The sequence below is a fragment of the Ischnura elegans genome, chromosome 1 (assembly GCF_921293095.1).
Source record: "Ischnura elegans chromosome 1, ioIscEleg1.1, whole genome shotgun sequence".
NCBI lineage: Eukaryota > Metazoa > Arthropoda > Insecta > Odonata > Coenagrionidae > Ischnura > Ischnura elegans.
In genome coordinates this window covers 146,228,119-146,255,472 of record NC_060246.1, presented here as the reverse complement: position 1 = coordinate 146,255,472, position 27,354 = coordinate 146,228,119, and the positions used below count along the sequence as shown (strand labels likewise).

Here is a 27,354-nt window from a genome sequence, read left to right as displayed (position 1 = left end):
TGAGAATTTTGGAAGACGGTAATAGTGAAGAATTGGTGTGTACAAATTTTAGGAAATAGAACAGCTGAGTTAGTCAGAGAATATTGGCAAAAACCACCAGGAAATAAGTAGATTAATGTGTTGAAGACTTGAGCAGTACAAAGAAGAAAAGAACTAAAAGCAAAATATAAAGAATTTGTAGAAGAAGTAATGCAGGTAGAGGGTGCGGTAATTGCTGCAAGAGAAGAGGATAAGAATGCAAATATGTATGTACATAGTTTGATTTCGATAAGACATATAGAATTAATGCCATCACAAAAAGAGGGTAAATATTTACAGGAGGTCTTTCTGGAGTTTAAATCAACCGCTGCAGTGAAAGAGAACAAGGAAGAATTTTTCTTAAGTGGAGTCCTGAAAAAAAAAGATACATATATTAAACATAATGAAAAATGCAATTGCTATACCTGCGCAGTATGCAGACAGGATTTAGGAACGATCATTATACAGTGTCTATCTAAATAATGTGTCCATCAAAATACATTGACTCAAGTATAGATATATAAAAAAGTCAACTCACGCGATAGATCTACAGGCCAAAATCACATGTTGACCTGCAATATTATATTCTAACATGTGATGTATGTTAGAAGCCTGGTAAAGGAGGCAAATGGAAGAAGGCAGCATTAACCATCATTCCAACCATGCCAAAGGTTTTCTATCAAAACAATGCCAATACTGTGGACCACTACCAGGGAAAAGTTCAGGTATATTTTAACCAAGGTATAAGTGGCATGAAGATCCTTAATGCGGGCATCCCTACAAGTGGGGCATGTGCCCCCTGCGCCTCTCATTTGTATCACTGGTGCTCAACAGCGTGGTCGGGAGCACGAGAACAGTGCATTGCAGTGTATCATTAATATAAGTGTTTTTAAATGTAGATGTACTGTATACATTGATCATATGTATACATTTATTATTAATATAGGAGATATTAGACAGTATTACATATGGTGAGTAATTTCAACTGGCACATCTCAAGAAAGTTTACTGAGGTATTATATTTTGGTGGTGGGGAGGGAGGTGGGATCAGGGGATGGGGAGAGGCAAACTGATCTTTGTCCCCCCTCACAAAACTTCTAGTTCCCGCTTGGTGAGAATGCATGAACAATTTTGGTGGACCCTGTAATGACTTGACAGCTTGAAGGTTCAGGAGGGAGGCTGGGAGGCGTCCCCAAACATTTATTGGTGCCAAGCACAATTAATTGAAGAGCATAATTCAAAAGGTTACAAGATAGACAAATGACACAAAGCACAACCCAACAGACAATGCATCACAGAACCAAATGGAACATGTGAAAATGCACGAACAACATTAGGAAAGGTTCTACTTTCTGCTGATGCATTTGCAAAAGTTAGGTGGCTTCCCACTGAATTTTTGCGGTCATTCATGCATTTACGCATTGACTCATTATGGTTAATATTGTGTAACCAGGCTTCAATACTAATATTTGACCTCCTTCCCATGAATACTTAGTACTGATATTTAACAATAAAAAGTTTGCAAGATATCAGGCAGGATAATGACTACACTACGATAATCAAAATCGTGATTTGAGATAAACAGTAATATTGCTCTACACGGAGGGAATAAGCATACCCAATGAATTCCACATGCATAATCCCATTACATTTCATCCATTGAAGCTTATTACAACTCATGACATTCATGGAGAAAATAATACAGGATTTTACACACCTTTGGACGATCTGCTGACTCTCCTTTTGCATGGCATAATCTTCTTGATTAGGCCATAAATTCCATGCACCAGAAAGTAAAATACAGCTAAATCCACATCAGGCTTCAGCTGCAGTTCAGTTTTGTAATTGCAACCTTCAAGGAAAGTAAAATAGTTCATGACACCCTATTTCTTTATATCCATCAGTATCTACAACATAACAAATATGAATGCATAAAAGAACAAAAGTTTTTGAATTGATGAACATAGCTATAAATAGCCATAAAAATTTCTATTCTCATTCTGCAAGTATTACGACATTTCAGTTCAGAATTAGAGAAACAAAAGTTCAATGCACTTTTGGAATTATCTCTGATGAAACAAATGCAGTGAAGAAATACATCTCAATGGATTCATGTTTGACAAATAAAATGGCACAACAACAGCATATTAATAGCATTCCTTCTGATATAGGTGTAGTTCCCTTTTTGGATATGAAATAATTACAAGCCTACAGATTTTGCATCTACATAATGAAACAAAAAAGGAAAGACAATGGCAGGTTCCACAATTTAATAAATACTGTGACCGGTTTTGAATACATAGTATCATCATCAGGCCAATCATATGTATTCGAAACCGGTCGCAGTATTTATTAAATTGTGGAACCTGCCATTGTCTTTCCTTTTTTGTTTCATCATGAAGGAGTTCCATCATGTTTCGCCTGACACGATTGAATTTGCATCTACATATTCATGTTCAGGCTTCATGTTTACATTTAAAGAAGCTAACCTTCTCAAGTTAATCTTGTCCAAAGTTTTGCACTTCAACCACACTGTAAAGAAATTTTCAGCAGAAAATCCAAAAATAAAAGTCATAATTCCTATGCAACTGATGTAAAACTGCAGTGATACCAGTTTATTCACATCAACTACATAAACAATGATGTGTGGAGCTGCTTCTTTTATTTGATATGTAGTGTTCGAAGAACCAAAATTGGGAGAAGCCACAAAAAAATAATACCCATAAAAATTCTTCAACTAATGGGTTTTCTATAACAGGCACCATGGGCGGATCCAGGGGGGGCTGGCATGTGCCCCCCCTCCAGATGCTTAAAAGATAGACTAGATTTTTAATGTGGTTGTCATTACCTTTGCTTTATTTTGTGCATAACGGAGCCTCAATCATTTATTTTAATATTAAAAACTTTAATATCAAAGTTTTTATGATTTGTCTAAGGCTTTTGATTCTGTTGACCATGAGACTCTCTTGAGGAAAATCCATATATATGGTATGAGAGGAATTGCAAACAATCTAATCAGGTCTTTTCTTGAAAAAAGAACCCAGGCAGTAACCATTATAACCGATAACATGGTTAAACATACCTCACCTCACCAGGAGATATTGAGGGGTGTTCCTCAAGGCTCCATTCTTGGGCCCCTGCTTTTTTTGTTATATATCAATGATCTACCCTCACAATTAAAAGGAAATATTTTTATGTATGCTGACGATACGAATCATCTACTGAAATGTGATGGCAATATTGTTGTTCCCACTCAAAATGCTGTCATCAAAATGGAAACATGGTGTTCAACTAACAAAGTGACTATAAATAAATCCAAGTCTTCCTTTATATTTTTCCATCCTACTCAGAAAAAAATTTATTACAGCCCTTACATTAAATTTTCGGATTGTACTCTTAAGCGGGTTACTAATACCAAATTTCTAGGCATCTCCATAAACGAAAATCTAAACTGGGATACCCATATTAATTGTATTTCATCCTCGGTGGCTTCAGGCTGCTACTTAATTAGACGGGTGATTCAGCTCACAAATATAGAAACAGCCACATCAATTTACTATGCACATATTTATAGTAGATTAAAATATGGTATTTTAGCCTGGGGTCACTCCCCTAAGGTAGTCCGTCTTTTTAAACTATAAAAATGGTCGGTAAGAATATTATGCAAAGCTAAAAAACAATCTAGCTGCCGTAATCTTTTCAAAAGGTTACAGATCCTTCCCCTTCCTTGTATATATATTTATTATGCTGTGATGTTATTTAGAGAATTTAAACAAAAGTTGGGCCTTACCATGAATAACGATATTCATGATTATCGTACAAGAAGTAGAAATGAGCTCGCAGTGAGGCAACAAAATCTTACTCTCTTCAGTAGAGGGCCTATCAATACGAGTATTAAAATTTATAATAAATTACCTAAATAAATTACCTAAAGACGAAATCAGACCTGGCCTTTTTAAAGCAAAATTAAAAAAATATCTTTTAGATCATTGCAACTATTCAATTGATGAATTCTTTGAGAATGCCTTGCAATTAATGTAATATACATATGTATTATAATATATTGTGAGTTTCTTTGTACTTTTGATTTGCTTTTTATGTTTTCTTGACGGGTCCTATATATGTATATTCATATCTTTTCTGTGACCAATAAAATATTATTTTCTTCAGTAATTTTTCTATTTTGTTTTTAATCTCAAATATGAGAAGACCTGTCATACCCTTGTGCCCCCCTCTCATCCACCCCAGAAAAAAATACTGGATCCGCCCCTGACAGGCACATCTCAATGAAGTTTCCACAACAATATCGATACATATGTATTATATTTTTTTTATATATTGTAATTTTGTACAGGGTTTCTATGCCCGTTTATAAAGCATATTATTATTATAAAAAATTGTTTGGAGTGTAATAAGTCAGAGACATTATTGAAAAGTTGAGCCCAAGAAGTAGAAAGAGGTCACTGATGACATGAAATTAGACCAGTCATAAAAATCCTTCAAGGCGTAAATGTGAATGAAGAGGACACATCTGTTGGCTTAGAGATTTATTCCTCTTCATGGAACCTTCCCCCGCGGCCCCCATATAAAGGATTCTTTAAACATCATCAGGGGATTACCTACTCAGACTTCATGAAGCACTTCCTGAGGAAATCACACTTCCTGTGGAAAAGTCAATGCTTGCAGCTCTCCACGAACGATGATAAAAGAGGAGAACAAGCAACCAAAAACATTAACCTACAGAGAAACAACTAAATGAGATGCCATTAAAAGGACCCTATGAAGAAAACCCATCTGGCTAGGCCACAATATTCCTACATGATAGGTGCATCAGAGAGGAATGCCCTGGATAAAACGTTCCACATGATTCAACTGCATTAGGAAGATTGGAGATGTTCTGCAAAAACAATATGCCCAAACTGAACTGGGGTAAAACTTAGATATCAGTGGCATTAAATTACTACACATCATGAAAACTACTACATTACCCCACAGTAATATGCAAGAACATTGAGATAATAAAAAAATACAGCCATTTTAACAGCAATGACCCATACAAACTACAAAATACCAGGAAGAGAAAATCATCCCCACCATGGACAACTCTATGGTCAACACCATCCAGGTACGAAAATGAAAAGGAGACTTTGTTGATTTCCACAGATTTATTTCGTCCGTACGACATGTTTCGAACCATAGAGGTCATTATCAAGTACAAAAATTTTTAATATCAAGCAAACATAAATATACTCCTTGAAGGGGTTGGGGGAAAGAGTGGAAGGAGTGGGTGTCAGGAGGGTGGGGGAGGGGAAGGTGCTGGGTTGGAAACCCCAAGTGGGGGTTGTATTGAGAATTGAGAAAACAACCATTTGAGGACTGTGCTGGTGAGACGGAGGGAGGGGGGGGGGGGTTGGTTGACTCGAAAGGGTTTTCCCGTGAGTCAGGGTTAAGGAAGAGGTAGGTAATTAGAGGGTGTGGAGTGGGGTGGTAGGGTTCTGGATTTTTGTCCATCCATGATGTTAAGGGACACTTGTAGGAGTGGGGTAAACCTTTTAAAAAGGATGTTGCTAAGTAATTGACCGTTGGCCATATTCCTCCTTATTTCTAGCTCTTCCATTTTGTCCAATTTCCTCCCTTTCTTCTCTAAATGTAGTATCTCCGATACAAAGTCGCTTTCATGATTTTCTCCTCAAACATTTTTCGCAAAATGTGACTGCTGAAAGGTTTTCCCCACTCCCACAAAATCCCTTAACATCACCGATGGACAAAAATCTAGGACCCTACCACCCCACTCCACACCCTCTAATTACCTACCTCTTCCTTAACCCCGACTCACAGGAAAACCCTTTCGAGTCAACCAACCCCCCCCCCCCCTCCCTCCGTCTCACCAGTGCAGTCCTCCAAAGGTTGTTTTCTCAATTCTCAATACAACCCCCACTAGGAGTTTCCAACCCAGCACCTTCCCCTCCCCCCCACAAACATTAAAAATTTTTGTACTTGATAATGACCTCTATGGTTCCAAACATGTCGTATGGACGAAATAAATCTATGGAAATCAACAAAGTCTGCTTTTCATTTTCATGTATTAATTTCCACATAGTTGAGCCTAATACAATTGAATGGACCATCCGGGTAGGTAACAACTCAAGATTGTAAAATCAGATGAGGAAACCACCCTATTAATTCAACCTGAAGATGCCAGCAGCTGGTGGACTTTTATCATCAAGAAAACAACACACACGACAGAGTCCCAAGAAAATGACTACAAAAAATTATCCACAACTTTGGTTTTGACATAAAGTTGCTCCAAAGGAAACCCCACAGGCCTCTTGAGTATTCTAGCAATTTTGCATGAGACGGTCGAGACGAAAGGTAGGCCAGCAAATGCTATTGGTTTTTCTCCTTCTTCTTTGGTGGCGGTGTTGTGGATGGTGAAGGCCCTTTTCAGGGCCTTGGAAATGTCTCTTCCGTTGTGGCCATTCTGTTGGAAGGTCTTCTTCAGATGAAGTAACTCCTTGGGGAGACTCTCTGAGTCACAAATTGATTTGGCCCGATGGATAAGGGTGGACATGACTGCTGCCTTTTGGGAAGGATGATGATGACTTCGACCGTTAAGATAGAGGTCGGTGTGGGTCGGCTTCCGATACACGCTATGTCCTAATCTTCCATTTCCCTTCCGATAGATGAGTATGTCAAGGAAGGGTATCCTGTTGTCTTTTTCCGTCTCCATGGCGAACTCAATATTGGGGTGCTGGCTATTCATATGATCTAAAAATTGGTTGAGCGTATCCGGTCCGTGTGGCCAAACGATGAAGGTATCATCAACGTACCGGAAAAAACATTTCGGCCGCAGGGGGACGGTGGCGAGAGCCTTTTCCTCGAAGTCCTCCATGAAGAAGTTTGCAATTAGCGGGGAGAGTAATGATCCCATGGCGACTCCATCGGCTTGCTCGTAGAATTCTCCATCGTACTTGAAATATGTAGTCGTTAATGCGTGATGAAAAAGTTTCATCGTGTCACTTTCAAACTTGGACTCCAGCAGACTCAGCGTATCCCGTAGAGGCACTACGTCAAGACTTATTAGTCCAGGAAATGAAGCATTTTGGCTTGCAATTTTTTCAAACTGAATCGATTTTCTTGAAATTTTCACAATAAGTAGGGAATATACCAAGAATCAAAATCTATACCAACCCGACGGGCGCTTTTACCCTGGGGGTGGTTTCCACCCCATCTCGGGGGTGGAAAATTTTATTATATTTTGACCACAGGAATCAATAGAAAAATAAATTCTAAGAATAAAATGTTATTTACATTTTTTGCGTAAAATTAATATTTTTCGAGTTATTTGCGATTGAAAGTAACAGTTTTTTGACGAAAAAATCAACGATTTTAATCGATTATAGGCAAATAACTTGAAAAGTATTAATTTTATTAGGAAATTGTGAATTACAAAACTGTAGCTTGTAAAAAATTAAATAAAAATCTTATTTTATATTTCCTTTATGACCAATTCGGACCGAGCTACAACTTGTTGATGGTTATCTATTGTTTTTCATACGCTAAATTTGAAATATTCAATACCAAATAGCGGGAAAAATGTAATTTTCGAGGAAAAATTATGTAATCTGTTTAAAAGTGTTTTTAAAAAACTTTCTTATAATGAGAAAAAATATTTTTTATCATGAAATTTGAGCGAGTTATGATTAAAAATAAGATCAGTCCCTACTTTTTTGTGCGAAAAAATCAGTGAAAACAACTCCTTATTACCACACTAGACAACATTGATCAATGCCCTTCAGTATTTCTCTTTATTTAAGCATTTTTAATTGATCCTAGAAGTTTTTTTAATTTACAACTCTAAATTTTGAAAAAATTGGAGGAAAAAGTGAAAACTCATTTTCTACAATTTCGTTAAAAATGCTCTTTCTTTCAAAATAACTCCAAAATAACTGGAGATATGAAAAAAATGCAGGAGTAAAAAATTATAGCTTCTTTATTTTAAAATATTTTGGTGTGTTTTAATTTTCTGCACAATAAATATTTGGTGAGATATTGATAATTAAAACCTCTATTTCCAAGGGATCTCCACCTTATTTAAACCCTTAAATCCCTCCCCTTTCAAAATTAATGACTCGAAAAAAATTTAATTCACATGACCTTGTAGTCAATAAAAACCCTACAAAATACAATTTAAATGAACTTTCTATCATAAAAAATAAAGGAGCTATGTTTGAAATACCAATCAAATTTATTTTCGAAAAATTCGAAATCCACAATTCAGAGCATAATATTCCTCATAATCAGCATATGCTTTGTGTACTTTACGTTAGAAGCTAACGATACACTCAAATTTGCTACAAAATAAACACACATACCCATAAGATGTATATATACATACGCATATGTGAGTATGTGTGCTCTCGCTCACAGTGACCTGTGAGCATGCATGTGGTGGGAAGACTGGAAGCCATGCAGTCTCCGTTTGACTGTGTTTCATGTAATGTCTACATAAATGTACATTTATTTGTTTATGTTACCATGACGAAGTTTGTTCTGTTTATCCTATTCTTATATCTTTTCTGTGCTGTGATTAAAATCATGAGAGAAAAGAGTGAATACATAATAAAAGGAGTAAGAAAGTGAATAAGAAGATACAATGTGATGAATAATTTTTATTTTTATGGTAAATAATTTTTTTTATATTAACCCCCAATAAGGGTTGATTATTATGGGTTGAAACGCCTTAAAATTATTTTCCATGCATAAAGAAATAATTATACAAATAATTTAAACTAAATTTTACACGTATTTAGCTTTAAAAAATAATTTTTTAAGTTCCAGCTTTTAGGGGTAGTTTTCACTCCTTAAAAATAAAAAGGGCCCTTCGGCATAGTATAGATTTTGAAGAAGGGGGTATGATTAGTCTAATCCCAAATATTTGTGCAAATCGATTCGGTTTGAAAAAAATTTTAAAGGAGGTATGATTAGTATAATCACAAATTTTTATGCAAATAGATTCAGTTTGAAAATTCTTTTTTACATTAACCCCCAATAAGGGTTGATTATTATGGGTTGAAACGCCTTAAAATTATTTTCCATACATAAAAAAAAATTATACAAATAATTTAAACTAAATTTTACACGTATTTAGGTTTAAAAAATAATTTTTTAAGTTCCAGCTTTTAGGGGTAGTTTTCACCCCTTAAAAATAAAAAGCGCCCTTCGGCATAGTATAGATTTTGAAGTAGGGGGTATAATTAGTCTAATCCCAAATTTTGGTGCAAATCGATTCAGTTTGAAAAAATTGCAAGGTTTTTCACTTTTATGAGCTTCATTTCCTGGACTATATCATTATGTCGTCTTCACCAAGTTGAAAATCTGCAAGGGTCTTCACAAACTCTGATGAATTCTTGATGTGGTGATCACAGTTGCCTACATGCGGTGATAAGATGTTCGTGAGAAATTTCGCCAGGTTATAGGTGGGTGATCCAATGGCGCTCACGATTGGCCTCAGAGGCGCGCCATCCTTGTGGATCTTTGGCAGGCCGTAAAGTCTTGGAGGTGCGGGTGCTGGAGGATGCAGATTCTTGGCGGTGTCCGTGGGGAGGCCGCAACTCTTGATCAATTCGATCGTTTTCCGGGTGACGGACTCTGTGGGATCGCGGTGAATTTTCCTGTATGCCTGGTCCCGTAGAATATCCAGTATCTTTTGGTGGTAATCTTCAGAGTTCATCAGGACGGTAGCGTTTCCCTTGTCAGCTGGCAAAACTTTAATCGCCTTGTTCCTCTGCAGCGCACGAATGGCGGCTTGCTCACTTCTGCTGATGTTTGCTTTCGGTAATTTGGCCCTCTTCAGGGCCATGGAAATTTCCGCCCTCACCTCTTCCGCTAGGTCAACGGGAAGTTTTCTTACGGCAGGTTCGACACCCGCAATAATATCACAATATGGTATGTATCTCGGAGCTGGAGCGAAGTTGAGTCCCTTGGATAGGACTGAGATGGTGGGCTCGTCAATACTCTGGTTGCTGAGGTTGATCACCAGCCGATTAGGATCAGGAGGCGGAGTCGTCGTCTTGGAGGTCGTCAGGTTGTTAAATTTCTTTTTATGTCTCTCCGTGTCTTTGAGGAGGAGTAACTCCCCCATGGCTATCGTAGCTCGGTCAATATACTCCCAATCCAACGGTGAGAGCGTAGTTGCCAGGTGAAGGTGGAGCGCCTTCAGGGTTTTAGCGCTAGAGAGAGCTTTAGGTTAGAGATGGAGAACCTTATCCGGTGGCAATCCCGAATAAACTTCAACAACATCATACGCCGGGAAAACCTCAGATCTTTCTTCAAGGGTAAAAAACTATTTATTTTCTATGATATATACATCATTTTAAAGATTGATCAACTACCTACTTTTCTACATAATCGCCATTTAGGTCGATGCATTTTTGTAAACGTTGTGACAGTTTTTGTAAACCCATATCTTACCAGCTCGCTGCCATGATGAAATTCATCTTTCACCTCTTTGTCAGAGCTAAATTGCCTTCCGGCAAAACGTTCTTTCATATAGTGAACAGGTAAAAGTCACAGGGGGCCAAGTCCAGACTATAGGGTGGGTGATGTAGGTTCGAAGATTTTCGCTGTGTTGATTAGATGATCTTTCAATTCTATTCAGGTTTTCACCGCGTTTGTTGTGTTTTAATGACAACGGTTTTGCTGACATTGCAGTCAGCATCTTCAGGTCGAAGGTGAAATTTTGGAATATTTTTCCCCCTTTTATAGGCATAAAATTTTCCGCCTTATGTAGGCGGCGACGGCTGCTGATCCGCTGCTGGTCTCTCATTGGCCGGTTGTCCATCTCTCATTGTTGGTGGTCGGAGAATCCTCTTCCATGCAATATGCAGGCTGTAGCCTTCATCCCTGTTGAAATTCGCGGGCGTTTTCGCTATCTCAAAAGCTTCTCTGATCAGGCGAGGGAAGTATTTATTTTCTTTAGCTATTATCCTGGCATCTTCAAAGAGAATGTTATGTCCAGGTTCATAGGCGGATCCAGGGGGTAGGGGCACGGGGGCACGTGCCCCCCCCAGACCCTTAAAAATATGCTAGATTTTTAATACGGTCCCATTATCATTTCGTTCGTTTTGTATAACGAGGTATCCTTGTGCCCCCCCCTGAACAAAATCATGGATACGGCCTTGCTTGTGCCCCTCCCAGAAAGAAATCCTGGATCCGACCCTGTCCAGGTTCACTCCAAGCATGCTCAGATATGACTGAGAGTTGGTGCTGCTTGTTTTTGGTAGCCCTTCGATGTTCCTGCAATCAGACTTTCATTGATCTGCAGGTCTCGCCAATGTAATATTTACCACATGAACAAGGCACTCGATATATTCCCTCGTAAAGGTCCATTGGGAGTTTGTCCTTCGCTCCGGATAGCATGTCTGATATCTTTGTCACGCATTGAAACGTGTTATTACGTTGTGTTTCCTGAGCATTCTGGCAATCTTTTCTGATGTGCCCGCCACAAAGGGAATTGTGGCGTATGCTTCTGCCTCCGGCCAGCTCTCTTCCTCAGAGGTCCTTTTCAGGGCTGCGTCTTTGTTCTCCTGCTCCACAAATCTTCTATTCACCATGCTACTGCTGTAGCCATTCCTAACCAGCACTTCAATGAGATGCTTCTTCTCCGCAGATAGTGACTCGGTGCCTGAGATGGCATAGGCACGATGTATTAGTGTTGCCACCAAGGAAATTTTTTGCACTGGGTTATAGGGTGGGTGGTTAACAATGTCCCAACCAGTCTCGCAGGAGAGTGACAGTTAGGCAGGCAACATTTGAGCAAGCGTTGTCATGGAGAATGTGTAAGCTCTTGCTCAACATTCCTCTTCTTTGGTTCTGAATTGCCCATTTGAGTTTTGCCAATGTTTTAACAGGGACTGTCAGCATTTATTGTGGTAACACCAAGCATGAATTTGACCAACAATACCCCCTTCCCATATTAACCGCAATCCAGCTCGATTTTATCTCCCGGTGATGCTTATTCCCTATATCATCTTTGACCAAAGCAAGTCAAACACATAGCCAAACATTCATGAGGAAGCCTAGGATAGTATGTGGATTGTATTTCCTTATAATTTTTTTGTCAACTCCCACTCATCAGAAAACCATGAATTTCATTAAATTAGCAATAGATTTTGCTCGAACAATGCTGTATTTATACTACTGCTAAGAATTTCAGGCAAAGAAAGTGTAGTATGGCTAATGCTACTTAAAATGAAATAGATAATACCAAGTACACCACCAAATTACATTTAAAAACTCCAATTGCATACAAATAGAATTTCAGAAAAAAAGTAAAAAAAATGTTTTTATCTCCGAGGAGACAAAATGAATTTTTCGTGAGCTCCTAAGTTTATACTAAAATTCAACCCCAAAAAGCAAATGAAATATCCCTTTCACTGGTGCAGAGATTTGTAAGAACGAATGAATGCTGAATCTGAATTGTTACGCTTTTATGAACTGATTCAACTCAAGTTATAATTCAGTAGCAGACTGTTAAACATCCGCAAAAGCGTTTACTCAATTTATCGTTTCCTCGAAAAATTTCCCACACACAAACGTTAGCGCCAGTGATTGTGCCAAGAACCCTAGAAGCATCTATAAGGTTCTTTGATTGTGCAAAAACCTTAAGTAAAATGGCCGAGGGAGTTAACCATTTACAACTTCCTTGGAGTAAACAAAGAGTGGAAATGCATTAAATAATGGATTTAAAAAATCCCATTGAGGAAATTTTAATATTATTATCCCGATATGAAATATTTTGCTACCAATTCGTATGGAATTTAGACTAACTTTAGCACTCGCTGCAATTAATTCAAAATAAGACGCAGTTCTGGCGGCAGCCACGAGTAAAAAAAGGAGTGGAGCAAGGTGAATTCTACCCACGCAAATCAGGAAGCGCGCCATACATCTTACAAATGCACAAAAATAACAAATGAGCCACGCATCAGCGATCAATTCGTAAAATACAGACATTTGTAAATTACGTAAGAAAGGCACATCCTTCTTCCAGCCTTCACCGTTCTTATCATTGTAGGGTTCCTGATGGAGGCGTTTATAAAGCCTCGCAGAAGCAAATGTACAAAATTCACGTAAAATAAGAAAATAGTCTCAACCGCTGAAATTCTTCAATAAAATGCCCTACTTGAATAACTATAATTATGCATTCCTGTCTCGGTCTTTGAAAAAGAGAGATTCCTGTGAAAATACGATAACTCCACAGAATGACTTGAAACGTAAGAACTCAAGAGCCGACATACTTAGAGCCAACGACCCAACGCTACATTTGAGATGTGTAGCTGCGAGAGATGAACTACACAATAACTTTTGATGGAATATATAAAATCAGTTACTCCATAAGTTTGCGCCACAGAGATTGGTTAACTCCTCATAAAAAAGGAAAAGCCCGCGTATACCATAAATTGGGAAGGGTGAGGCGAGCGGACGAGTCCGTGGGGAGCAGAGGGGAGAACGCGTCTACCATGACGTCATACATTCAAATTAAAACTTGAGAGAAGCGCGAGAAAGCGCATTGTTACTTTCCTGCCTAATTCGAGTGAGCATTAAAACATCATAAGGTTGAAACTTATAGGTGTTGTGGAAAACCGCAACCCTCGGGAATAATGATTTTATAAAAATCTTCAGCATATTATGTCTTACAGCTCCTCATTGAAATCGATTTCCAGATTTGTAGGTCACAGATTCCTTAGTGCTGTGGAAAACCCATATATTCGTCCATAGACGCAAACAATAAGAAAGATGACATGAACATGGTTTTAAACACGTGTGCCAAGTGCTTTAGTGCTGGACAATTTTGAAATTCTGCTGTAATTACTGAATTTCGTGAGAGTGAGGTGAGACATCGATGGGCGAAGAGCAGACACTCTGTACAAGCCGCGACAGTAGGTCGCGCTCCAGGACTCCATTCCTTCGCTCCAGTTGTGACCGAGAACTTTGCAACAGTGATAGTGGATCAGGTCATAGGTACGGCGGCGCAATTCCCTTCTAAAGGGTTGAGGTTCCTAGAAACGTACGATGTACAAGTTGACTAATCTCTTTATCTCTTCCTTCGCAGTCATAAAATCCAGCTGCAATATGGGCATTCTGTAACAGCTGTAGCAGAGTGTACGGAAGAGGGGAAGACCTTTTCCTTTAAATACAGCGATACTGCTATTCGCACAACATCAGTAACAGGTGATGCCAAGGTATGATCCAACATTCATTAAATGAGGGAGGAAACACGATCCATTCATCCAAAAAGATTCATGAATCAAAAGGATAAATTAGAATATCTCACTTTCATGCTATGAAAGTAAGGCTATAACAATTACCCTTCGGAATTGCCATTTCATTCACAGGCACTTAGAAAAAAGAAGAGAGGGAGTAATAAAACTGTAATTTCACCTGAAATTAAAAATTTGGTGAACGGTTCCTATCGGATTTCCAAAGTCACGGAGAGCAATGCTGCTGTGGATGGGATCGAGCAGCGGCGATTAACTGATGGTAAAACTAGTGATTACTCCAGTGAAGGGGAGTATATTCCTCAAGATACACATGCTGCTTTCCAGCTGTACAAGAAGAGTGGTGACTGGTGGAAGTAAGAAGTTATTTCCATTATTTATATTTTTACTCCTCAAATTCAGATGCAAAATAATCCTATCCCATTGTCGTGTCCATGTCATTGCCACAAATATTGTTACTTTTCATGCTAAGATCTATAGTTCGGTCCTCCTTCCCCCCTTGCGTAAGGTTAGAATTCTCAACAATTTTAACTTTTTAGTTTTAAAAGTATATTTTTCACATGGATTTGGTCAAGGCTTTACAACTTTCTAGTGACCTCAATATCTTGAATATATCTGTTGAGGACTCTTATTTGTGGCAAGATAAACTTAAAATATAGGTTAAATATTTAGGTATTGTTCGCGTTCTCCCCACAAATGTTTTTAAAACTGCTTGCTGATTCGATTGTATCTCCTTGGGATTCCATTGAGTGTGTTTGAGACGTTGTTGTGGTTTCTCAACAACATGTGTGATGGCACCTCTTGGAAACTACATACGAGAATCATCATAAATGCCATAAAGCCTTTGCACATTTTTAGAGCTCTAAGTGTTAGATAGCCTTCAAGTTTGGGGGCAGCTGTTTTGGGGTAGGGTTGTTGTGGATTGAATGCAACTGGGCTGTAATCCATTCGTTAAATTTAGCATCTAGTTCAAGCAATGAACACTAATTTGTACTGTGACCTGTAGAGTTTTTAATATCAGTGCTGCATCACTTAACTATGGAAGTGAATCATGGATTGCACCGTTCTGTAATAAGTGTGTGACAGGACATTGAATGCACATTGACACTAAACATATGCCTTTGCTCAAGCTGTACAGTGACAGGTATGAAACTGGGGTTGTCTCCAAAATGGCTGAACATGCTTTATCATAAAAATTCTATCATATCCATTCTATCTATTCTAAATTCTATCTGTAAACCTTCAAGTAAAATTGAAATCACAGTAAGCTTTCCTTTGGTGCAAGGATGTCACGTTAGCATTGGAGAATAATACTTACCAATCTGGCAAATTCATTACGTTGGGCATCATTGAAGTTCTTAATACCCACCAGGTTATAAAATAAAAACATTGATGCCTTAGGTAGTTACGTTCTATACCCGTGAATATATTTTTACCTTGTAGAAAACATTATTGTTAGACTGGTCCCAGCATTTCCCCAGTAATGCTAATTGCTTTATCATGGGAATGATGTAGTTATATACGTATTCAGTTAGATGGGAATATTGAAGGAGAAGAAAAGGTGGGAGGAGGGGAGTGGCTGCTGAGGCTACATTGTTGAATTAAGTGCTGGCTACCACATACAGCTTACTCTGAATCCAGTGGTCACTAATTCTTTGTCATGAAGAAAAAGAAGGTAAGTACAACTTTTATTGGGAAACTGGCCCCATGGTAAGCCGGTAATCAAAGGCCCCAGCTGTCTTCGTGCACTTAGGCTGAGGTCAAAGAAATGTAAAAGGGAGATAACCTCTGCGAGGAGATGCATTATGGGGTGGGGAGTTTTGGAGTAAGTAAAAACTGAATCCCCAAGCATTTTGGAAAGGGAGGTTTGAACCCCTTCATCCTCTTGCATGTGAAGACCTTGGCTCCAAGCTTTCATAATCCTATCCTTCACTATTCCCAGCGTTCACCTCATAAGTATGAATTCATTAGTCCCCCTCACTATTCTACTGATGAAAAACTAGCCTTGATCAGGAGACATTGGAACCCACATTGCAATGTTATAGGGACCAAACCCAATGCTCTAAACAATTTATTTAGGTTTATAACTGAAGCACACCATGATTACTACTTTGATGGCTGCATGGGTTCAGTGCCTCGGCATATGTGAATGTGAAACTGATGGGTTGATGGTTTAAACCTTATGGTCGTTCATTTTTAATGAAAGGTTTAATGTTACCTACGATTATTAAAAATAAAGAAGTCGTAAAAATGTTCTAAATCTGCCTATTTATGACCTTTAATTCGATTTTAAAATTTCAAGAGAGCTTGAAGGTTAACTACGAATTTGCTTTGCTCTCTTTGTTATGGCAGTTGCCCTGGGCTGCACCATAGCAAAAACTCTGTGGCCGTTATTAGGTACTTGGATTGTGACTGTGATGTGGTACCTGTAATATGGCAACTCCACAGTAGCCTATCAATACATATGAAATTTATTACAGTCCAGGGTAGTGTCACGACAGTGTTTGTCCCTCGGTACTTACGTATGATTCAATCTACATTCGTAGGAAAATTGCATGCAACAGCATTACTTTTTATCAATTCACAACGTACAGCAGAAATGACGGGTGAATATAACTTTGTTTGTTGATGGGATTGACTGATAGAGACTGAAGATGCTTTCGGAACACTGCTCTTCTGACAAATATTTGACTTCGGGGTGTATTTTGATACTGTCAGCGGGAGGTCATGGGAATAGGGGGAACAGTCTAAATGCTATAATTACTAAGAACCGTCCGAAGTTCCGCTTACGGAGCCGAAATAAGCAGGCTAAGCTACTGGCATCGACGTTGCCATTTAAGAATTAAATCTCTTTGGGAACTATCCGATTTTTAGTCCCAGGCCTTCCGTGTAAAAATTCCCATGGACTGTACTCACCTTGTCTCACAGTGATCCTCGGTTTGTAAATTTTTTCGTCCTTTCGGATTACAAATTTTGCTGGAGAAGCCAAGGTCTCGTATTTTTTCGCCTTGTTGAATCCTTCTTTACAATTTCTTCCGAGTGCCTATTCTTTTTGGACCAATTTAAACAATCTGAAGCCGATCATGCACTTTTCAATTCACAATAGCAACGATCGCCAACTTCATCTCTCTCTCCTATTGGTGCATTTTCAATACTGTTCAAAACAAATATCATGCTTCTTTTTTTGTTGTGGCAGTCCGGCGAGTCCGGCAGTACTCAGCTGTGAGATAAGTTTTGGTTCAAATTGTTCAAGACGTTCTTCCTGTCCAAGTTGAGTTAAGTCTTCGATATCCTGTACAATGAATTAGTTGCTGAAAAAAACAATATAGTAATTTGATTTTTTATCCATAGAAACTAGGGGTTTGACAAATAATTTTGTTATCGCGTAAGGATTTTTTTGTCGATAACCGCGTAGTACTTTTAATTGCTATATTTTGCTACTCAGTTAAAAATTGATTAGCGGTTTAAATCCTAAATACCTCTGTTCCATATGTTTTCGAAGGCTCGTGGGTTCTTAATGCTTTATTCGTTTTGTTATTTTCAGTGTTTTTCCGAAGACTGATTACACTTATTCGGAATACTCGGCTCACAGAAAAGAAATAGCTCCTGGAATTGTGAACATGCCGAACATGTCAAGACAGGGCTTGCATAATCAAGATATAATGTCACCCACGTCAAATTATATCAACCCAAGTAACATGCAGAAGTTCTCATCGAGCTATGAGCGCAGCAGATATTCCACAAGTTACTCCAAACAAGGTACCAATTGAGAACTTTTAAACGTGAAACCAAGCTTTCACTCTGTCACTGTGGTCCTTAATATACTGAAATCTCCTGAGATGGTTTCATATGTAGATATATGAGATGATGGGGAGATCTATGCTGACCTATCCATTGTGCCTTGTTTTCAGGAACCGGTCATTATGATGGGAAGTGGGCGCGAGTACTTGGTGCTGAATACAGTGCAAATGAAAGCATTAGACGAGATCATTCTTCTACGAATGAAACTCATATTTTGGCGAAGATTTTTACCATTATCATTTCATATATGTGTTGTATAACTTCGTCAGTGAGAAGGAATATTTCATATCTTAATTCCTATGATATTCATGCAGGTAATACATTGGTGATTACAATTATTGTGGAAAAGCGTCTTAGTGAGAACCTTTGGAAAAACATTTCTCTAGACTATTTTCCCTTTTTGATTCTGAGTTTCATCATGTTTTACAGGCAGTAAAAGTGAAGACAGTTTGTCAATGTCATTTCAAGAAAGATCCTTGCAGTGGGTATATTTGGTTCTTGGCTATGTTAAATTTGTTGACACCTGGATGCTATTGCAGTGGACAAGAGAGACCATTACATCTTCATCTTATGTCTACGGTGCATTTTCAAGGCAAATTTTTCGCAGATTGATGAAAATTCTCATCCTGTTTTTGCCTACTTTAATCATAGGAGGTGAGTTTTAATGTATAGGTTTCTCTTAAATGTCTAATATAATTTTATTTTCCTAGGGGATGGTTGTGTAGTATGGATGTACATTTTTAAGCTTATAGAATCATCGCTTGTGGATAATTTGTCCAAGATTCCTTTATGCTTGTACTGGTCTCAGGTCTCTATCAAAACACTTTTCATCTTTTATTTTTTCTGTATTTATCATCCTGTAATTTAGTTATTTCACGACTTGTTTATGCCACGTGTTGATTTCATTAAAAAGTTTTACTTGATCAAGGAATGTCTGAAAATCATGAATTTATTTATGTTTGGATAAACTGAACCCTATATGTAAAAATGCTACAAGATATCTTTATTATGGGTGTCAGACAATCGACCCTGACGAGAAATGAAAACAATGATCACCAACTGTCGGTTAACATACACTTAATCACTATCGCACTGTGAAAGTAACTTGTAAGTTGAGGCAGCAATCCACTGTTTTTGTCACTTTAAAACCTATTTGACCCCAGATTTATGACTGACTCCTTGCTGCCGAGCTTCATTTCCCCCGTGGAGATGTCCCCGTCATTTCTGGATTTCCATGAATTGGGGTGTATTTTATATATTTGTAGTAATGCTGAAACTATTTTCCTGTTAGTTCTACTCATTAGTACTCCAGCACTGTGGGCAGCTCACTGGCTCTATTGTATAGCTTTTTGATGGTTTAGCCTAACTTAATCTCTTTAGATTTTCGATCCACCTTCAGTTGCTTAAAAGAATAAATTACATCATTTTATTCAGCATTGAAAAAGCTGATACTCTATGCACTTGGTCTTTCACCACTCATACTTGATCTATGATCCACTTTACCCTGGCTGCACAACCAAACTTGTCCGCCTGCTGAAGTGCCTTCAAGGTCCTGCTACATCAAATATAAAGGCACAAATAAAGTAAAGAAACAAAAAGTTTCCAAGTTGTTGACCATTTATCTTTTTTCAGTCTTCCTGGGAAGTAGATGGTTGAGGACTCATGCATTGCCCAATATATACAGTGTACTTAATTTTGCAACGAATTTGTGTGAAGTTAAGTACAGTGGATATCAAGCCATTTGCTTTAGTTTTACTACAAGTAAAGGATGTTACAAGAAAATATGATAACAATTCTTGAATTTAGGCAAATTACAATTTCTTATGTGCTTGTAGATTTGAAAAATATTTAGCCATTTATGAGTGCAGTTGTTGAAAACCGTTCCTAATGCTTTTTTTCTTGGTCTAAAAGTTTTTCTTGAGTTTGATTTAAAAATTTTTAAACAAAAAATTCAATCATTTTCAACGTTTTTTCTGCTCTTTTGCTTTTTGTGTTGGGAAAATTTCAAAATGATTCTCAATTTTATAATCAAAATTCTTACAAGACACTCTTTATCTGGATCATTATTTAGTCATTCTTTCTGATGAAACACTTAGGAAGAGTTCATGGTCTCTTGAAATAGTGGTTAGAATTTTATGTTTACTTGTTATTATTTTTAAGGAGCATGGAATATATTCTTTGTTTAAATTGAAACATGCTGAGTTTTTTGTGTGATATGTTTTAGATGCTTTAAGAGGATGCAAAATCTGCATGCATTAATTTCTTTAATGAGTTTTTCAATATGTATTGCTGGGCTGTCTTAAATGGCTCTGTATTTCCTTGTTCATCTGTGGTGATATTTGTCAATATGTCTTGCGTTAATTTTTTGTGTTGCAGTTCTTACCTATCAGTTATAGAAAACGATAATATATGTGCATTTTTCATTCACCGAAGTATTCCTCTTTTTGGAAAGATAATTGGGAAACCCTCTCTAACCCTCGACAGGATTGTGGATATATTCCCACCTCTGGGATGATCATGGAGTGACCAACTCTCTCTCTCTTACTGAAAGTAATGAACCTGTCTTAACTACTCATCCTAATTCTCCCTCAAAATATGCAATGCAAGACTTAGGGGCTTCTTCCCCTATCAAGCTGTTGGCTACGAGCTTTATTTCAAATCTTCAGCTATTGTGGATGTGGATACCTTTTCACATGGTGAGTGTGTGATAATACACGATGTTTATATGCTTATTATTCATTTTATATGTTTTGTTGTTTGATGGGACTTAAAAGTGTAAATGGAGTTAATGCTGTGTTTTAACTTATATATCATTGTTATAGCAGGCTGAGAATAGTGAAGACGACAGTAACTCGATTGTGCCAAAAGTCCCAAGTCCACCAGTACCAGTAATTCATTCATCTGATGAGATACGGAGTGTTGTGAAGGAGTGTACTAGTAACACACCAGAAGTTAATGTCAATGATTTAGTGACTAACATACTTGCACATCCATTGTTTGTTAGTGTATTGTCATCTTCCAAAGATGATGATGATACTAAAGTGAATTTTCAAAATATTTTATTAAAAATGAACCACATGCAGGAACAGTTAGATCAGAAAACATCCGAAATTGAAGTATTAAGAAATAAGATAAAGTCGGAAGTTGATATACATTTCAGTGCCTTTTCCAAGGAAGGTAGAGAGGCTAATGATGCAGTGATGAATGCACTAAATATATTGGTAAGTTCAAGTACATTTTAATGGTGGTTGTATTTGTGTGCCTGGATGATTATTCCCTCAGTTTGAAATATTATTGAATTGTTGGTGCATAAATTTTATGGTGGGAATTGAAGATGCACAATTGAATTAGAGGCTTAAATACTTTGGGTATTTTATAAGCATTTAGAAGGTACTTCTGGTGAATGATTTATGTAATTGTCAAAGGCTATGTTTTGATAGAATCAGTGCTTCCACCTTATATGGTGCCTCGTTTGTGTATGAATCTACATTCTTCCTAAAATTTATCTCTTGATAGTTTCACTCAAGAAACATCTTCATTTGTTTATGCAAAGCAGGTTATTCATACTAAATATTATTGCAATTGCAAATAATTCCTGACTTAAAATTTTAGTTTGGATGCAAAATTAGTGCTGATAGGCATCCTATTGTAGATTATTAAATGAACCCACTGTAGAATTGAGGCCTAATGTTTCTTTTAATGCCAAAAATTGATGTAAATCCTTATAGTTTTCTTTTGTTGTTAACTCTATATGGTCTACTGGTTATTGCTAAAAATTGGAATTTTTTTTAGGTTAAGCAAGTTGATGAGGTACGCTCCCAGCATCTATATTTGGAAAATTTAATTCATATTGAGAGCTCATCAAGGGAAAGATCTCTCCTGAATTTGGAAGAAATGTTAGCAGAATTTAAGAAAAAGTATTCTGAAACGGTAGGGATAAAATGGTAGATGTAATAGGTGATTTGCAACTATATTTCACATTTTCTGAAAATTTTTATATATTTTCCATTTTTAGCCTGCTGTGCGAGTTTCAAATGAGCTATATTCCAATGAAGATTTCAGCAAATTTAAATTAGAGGTGATGAAGTATGTTGATGATCAGTTTGCTAAATATGATGCTGACAAAACTGGATTACCTGATTATGCTCTTGAGTCTTCAGGTTAGTTAATAGTGTGTCAAAATGTTTTCCTTCTGGATAGTGAATCTTTTAAATTATGCCATCCATTTACAGGTGGAAGTATTGTAAGCACCAGATGTACTGAAACATACCAAGCAAAGACAGCTGTGTTTAGCCTGTTTGGGATCCCTTTGTGGTCGCCCTCAATCAATCCTCGAAAAATTATTCAGGTATGTGGAATATTTATTTGGATCGTCGAGAATTACTGTGGCAAATACATTCTATGTATGTATATCAAATGTATTCTTGGCTTAAGAGCAGAGAAAAATAAATAATTTCAGTGGTAGGAGGCGACCAGCTGATTTTTAGGTGTTAATCCGATTCATTAATAAGCTTCCATTAAGTCAATTGTGATGTGTGAGCCATAGCCTTAAATAAATTTAACTCTCTATTATTTATTAGCCTTTCCCTATTCTTTTAGATGCATTTAATGCCTCTTATTCACATTTTATTTTCCTTGTATTATAAGTGGGTAAAACATGTTGATGAATTAAAGTTTAGAGATGCAAATGCATAAAAAAATGCATTATCAATACATGGAAGTTAATATGCTAAACATATTAATTTTAAATGCGATGGTGGTTGGCGTAACATGGTGAATATTAATTTTAATGAGAACATTACAGTTATTATTTTTTCATATTTTTCCAGCCTGGTATTCTACCTGGAGAGTGCTGGGCTTTCAAAGGATCTCAAGGATATGTTGTAATCAAACTTTCTAAAAAAGTATATGTAACCAAGTTTAGCCTTGAGCACACACCTAAGTCATTATCTCCAGTTGGGAAAATTGATTCTGCTCCTAGAAACTTTTCAGTATGGGTGAGTTTGACGTATTAGGTGTATGTGTAGTTACCTGTTACATTAATTTATTCACCACTTGGATTCAGTTTTATTTTGAAAGGGAAATACCATGGGCTTGGTGAAAATCTGTGTAATGTTTTAATTCAATTTTCATTTAATCAGTTTGAATTTAAAATGTACATTAATTATGTGTGATAATAATTAATAAAGAAAATAATTTAGCTAAAATAAGAGGAACCTGTCTATATCAACTCTCTGTTCTTCATTCCACCTTCTCCACTTCTCCCTATCCCTGTCATCTCCTCCCTTACTCTGTCTTACTTGTCATCTTACTCTACTCTCTCCCCTCAGTTTCCCCACTTTCTCCTAAGTATGTTAAAGTTGGCTGCACTCAAAACAATTTTTTTATCCTATAACAATGACATAAAATTGAATCCAGGTTTGAATTAGTGGTTTATTTAGAAGAAAATTGCACCTGATTATTTCAACATTCCACAAAAGTGAATTTTAAGTGAAGAGTTAGTGTGATAATTGAAGCTTTGGCACCTTTTGCCTCAATAATACTTTGATGTTTTCAAAGTGTGTGTGACCATGTACTAAGGCAGTTGATTGTGTTATGTTTTTCTTGCCTTGTAGAAATATGTATCAGAAAATATGTGGATAATTTGGTAGTGTTAATATAGAAACAAAAGTGTCTTTTACCAACTTCTTTGTTTCTTTTTCTGATGTTAATTTTTTTACTACAGGGCTTGAACAGTGAAATGGACAACAATGGACAGCTGTTTGGTCATTATGTGTACAATCAAAATGGATCCAGTTTACAATACTTTCCTGTTCAGGTAAATATTAAGTTTATTTTGATTTGGTCATTGATAAAGGAAAACATAATGTATAACTGATATATTACTAATCATTTACAGGAGCCAAATTTACCTCCTTATCAATTTGTAGAGCTACGAATTGAGTCTAATCAAGGAAACTTGGAATACACCTGTGTGTACAGATTTAGGGTTCATGGAAATGTATATAAAGAAGAGAATTATGTTTTTGGACAGCATGGTAATTGAAGTCCATATTTTAAAGTTGCCTTTATGTGAGAGGTTTGAAGTAGTTGGTGCTGTTGGAAGTCCGGCCAATATTGTGCTTTCTGCACATTTCACTAGCAATGATCTACCCAAAAATTGCATGTTAGGTGCTAATGAGAAGAAGCGATATTTTTATACTTGGATTTTGAATCATTGTATGCACTTGTATTGTATGCAGTATGTCTTGCTTGTTTCAGTTTGAGAAAGCAAGGTGAGAAATGTGCCTAAATGTTGCTTAAATATTTGATATATTCATATTGTTAAATTTTAGAGAATGAAAGTACAAATTCTTCACCATGTAGTTTTTAAATATTTTTCCTTGTAACATACTCCTTTGAGAAAATGTTTGCCTTACGTAGGTATTTTAAATGTGTTTGTAAATAGTGTTAAGTGAGAAAAAGTATTGTATGAACTATGCTTATGATTCTTGTCAGTACTAGTCTAATTAGCCTGTTAACATCTCCTTGTCAGAAGCATAAATATACCTGCAATATTAATTATTATTTACCAGTTGTTTTAGTCATGATGAGTTGTGAATTATTTTTTCCTTCAGGGTGAGATGAAAACTTCTAGTGTGTAATTATGTTGTATTATTTATAAGGACAAGGTTTTCTTATAAACTGCTTTCACAATATGTATTATCAAACTCTCCTGGGTTTGCTGCTCTGTATTTTATTTTTTGTTGTTTTCTCTTATTAGATTTAATGTTTGCATACAGTTCATTGCTTAAAGGAGAAAGCAAAAGATATTTGAATAATTGTGAATGATTTTGTGGTTTTGTACTTATTTTAATTTTTTGAGACCAAGGATTCATTTTGCTACATATTTTAGGATGGAATTCGTTTGTAATTACTTTAACTTAATGAAGTATTGCTCCTCATGATTTATCTTTAATCACTAACCTCGTAAACTTAAAAAAATTAATACATATTAGTAAAAATTGTCACTGCCTTATGAAAATGCCTGTTACTACTAAAGCAATGTTACAGTACAAAATGAAATTGGTTTTACAAGTGTTTGATTCTTAAAATAAAAGTGGTTTTTATAGTGAATTAACATTATTTACATACATATGGAGCATCATTAACGCCAGTAAAATATTCTTTTTTTAAACTGCATGTATATCTAGTTTCTTGATTGAGAAAACAGTTCATTGTGAAGGTATTAAAGTATGAAATTACGTGCTATGGAATTTAATCAAATTTGAAACTATGAATTACATATTATTAGAGTCCAGGTTTGACGGAATTGGTGCAATGACTTTCTTTTGAGGAATCCCTTTTTCTCTCTTCCTCATTTGGTAGGAATTTGTGCAGGAACAAGCAATATACATATAACACAAACATGGTTCAAATATCATTGTGGATGAACATATAATCACCTTACCAAAACGAGCAAAGACATCCTTGTGAGATATTTTTCCCTGAACATTTTTTCAAAGGTGTATTTTGTATAACTATGCCACTAAGATATGCAAAAAACTGTCAGCTCATATTAAGAATCTATCTTGCAATAATTTCAAATGTTCTTCGAATGAGTATTTACTATGGCAAAACTTTCACCGCCAAAACAATAGTTATGCTTGTTTGTACATATGTACTATTAACCAAACAATTTTCTTGCTAAGCTGTATATGTTCTATTGTTGCACTGACTTCTGTCTTACTTTTACCTGGAGTATTTTAAAGACACTAATGAACTGTACTTTTGTAATATTTGATGGTTTTCTATGTCAACTTCATTTTTGACCCCTTGGCATGAATAAAATTTATTACTATTATTTCAAATTGACAAAATTGAAACTTGAACGTCTAAGCAGGGAATCTTCTTCACAGAATATGAGCAGTCACAACAGTGAAATGCATGTTAGTAATTGTAGTAGTAGTTATACAAAACATTATGTATAAGAAATCAGTCTATTCAATTTACTATTTGATATATTTTTATGATAAAAGGACAAAATAGTGTGAAATGATAGAAGATTTTGTCATAAGTGAACCAAATGATTGCTTATGCCATGTGCAGTTACGCATGCATGCCATGATAACTTTTTTTAGCCATATTATAGAGATCAACAAAGCACGCTTTTAAGCAAAAGTTTAAAACGCAATAAAAACATAAATCTTCATTGATATTTGATTCACCTATACAATAACACCATTTCAAACTAAATGGTATACTCCATGTGCATTGGAACTGAGGACTTTGTAGCCATTATTTGAATTCTAGGCACTCACAACTCGATTGACTAAAAAAAAAATGTTAACACAAATGTTAAAAAGTGAAAAAGATTTATTTCCTCACACATGCCATCCAACCTCCCAAAAACTATCCTACTACTATACTATGCATGCATGCTATGATAATTCTTTTTTGCCATAGTATTCAGAATAACAAAGTTTAAAACACGGTAAAACAAATTTTCATTGATATTTGATTAACCTTTACAATAACATCATTTCAAACTAAATAGTGTACTACATTTGCCATTGGAACTGAGGACTCAAAACGTTGACTTAGTTGCCATTATTTGAATTCTCTCGCAACTCGATTGGCTCAAAAAAAATTAACACAATCGTTAGTTAAACAATGAAAAAGATTTTATTTTCCTCACACATGACCAGTCTCACATGCACATACTATGCACCATAGTGACTTTTTTTCCTAGACACCAAATTCATGTCTGAATCATGAATTTGGAGTGTACAGGAAATCCTGCTGTATTGACACAATCATTCCTTGTGACTTATGCCATCCGACCTCCCAAAAACTATCTGCCTTTCATTCTATGATACATATACTGGTCAATTTACCATTGAATGCAGTCAATTTCAATAATAAGCTTTCCACAACTAAATCAATGGCAGTTTCTAATGGCTACTGTTTAAATACTATAACTAAAATTCTTCGGACAAAGTTGAAAACGTGAGCTATTTCACAGCTCTGCTCCCTTCCCCCATCACAGAGAAATCTAAAAAATGGTGTCGGTTATTATTTGTCGGAGACCTTTCCTTGCTTGTGAATTCCCCAAAAATAAATTCAATTTCTTTATACTACTCTTGTACTCTAGTTAAAATTTTGTGTTGAAACAAAGACGAAATACTTAACAACACAAATAATCGTGGTTCACTTTAAATTATTACCGTTGGAAACAGATCCGAAGCATAAAATAGAACAGTGATCCACTTGACCC

General features: G+C 36.4%; 3 protein-coding genes across 8 annotated transcripts in view; 1 reads left to right on the top strand and 2 right to left on the bottom strand.

Moving 5' to 3' along the window:
* Nucleotides 1-17,624, bottom strand: part of LOC124171817 (SUN domain-containing protein 1-like) — a 48,712-nt gene extending 31,088 nt beyond the window's left edge. For 2 of the 4 annotated variants that reach the window (XM_046551159.1, XM_046551174.1), the window contains exons 1-2: nucleotides 557-678; nucleotides 317-390 (exon numbers count right to left, since the gene is read on the bottom strand). In XM_046551159.1, coding sequence (XP_046407115.1) covers nucleotides 317-390; nucleotides 557-663 — 181 coding nt within the window. In that variant the 5' untranslated portion in view covers nucleotides 664-678. Of the gene's footprint in view, nucleotides 1-316; nucleotides 391-556; nucleotides 679-1,735; nucleotides 1,871-17,213 lie in introns of those variants that run through there. The other 2 variants (XM_046551167.1, XM_046551182.1) reach the window with 2 other exon arrangements.
* LOC124166490 lies at nucleotides 6,281-6,949 on the bottom strand. The gene has a single exon (XM_046544054.1). The coding sequence runs from the start codon at nucleotides 6,947-6,949 to the stop codon at nucleotides 6,281-6,283; it is 669 nt and encodes a 222-aa protein (XP_046400010.1).
* Nucleotides 13,527-25,941, top strand: LOC124171797. Of its 3 annotated transcripts, XM_046551126.1 has the most exons (15): nucleotides 13,527-13,612; nucleotides 13,743-14,040; nucleotides 14,132-14,261; nucleotides 14,415-14,653; nucleotides 17,842-18,056; nucleotides 18,209-18,412; nucleotides 18,528-18,752; nucleotides 20,583-20,794; nucleotides 20,921-21,319; nucleotides 21,891-22,028; nucleotides 22,114-22,258; nucleotides 22,331-22,446; nucleotides 22,928-23,095; nucleotides 23,824-23,916; nucleotides 23,998-25,941. In XM_046551126.1, exons 2-15 carry the CDS (start codon nucleotides 13,922-13,924, stop codon nucleotides 24,142-24,144), a joined length of 2,550 nt encoding a protein of 849 aa, XP_046407082.1. In that variant the 5' UTR covers nucleotides 13,527-13,612; nucleotides 13,743-13,921; the 3' UTR covers nucleotides 24,145-25,941. The 3 variants fall into 3 exon arrangements, with proteins under 3 accessions (XP_046407082.1, XP_046407094.1, XP_046407075.1); XM_046551138.1 differs by having other exon boundaries at nucleotides 13,560-14,040; nucleotides 20,924-21,319; XM_046551119.1 differs by having other exon boundaries at nucleotides 13,560-14,040.
* The last annotated feature ends 1,413 nt before the right edge of the window (nucleotides 25,942-27,354 follow it).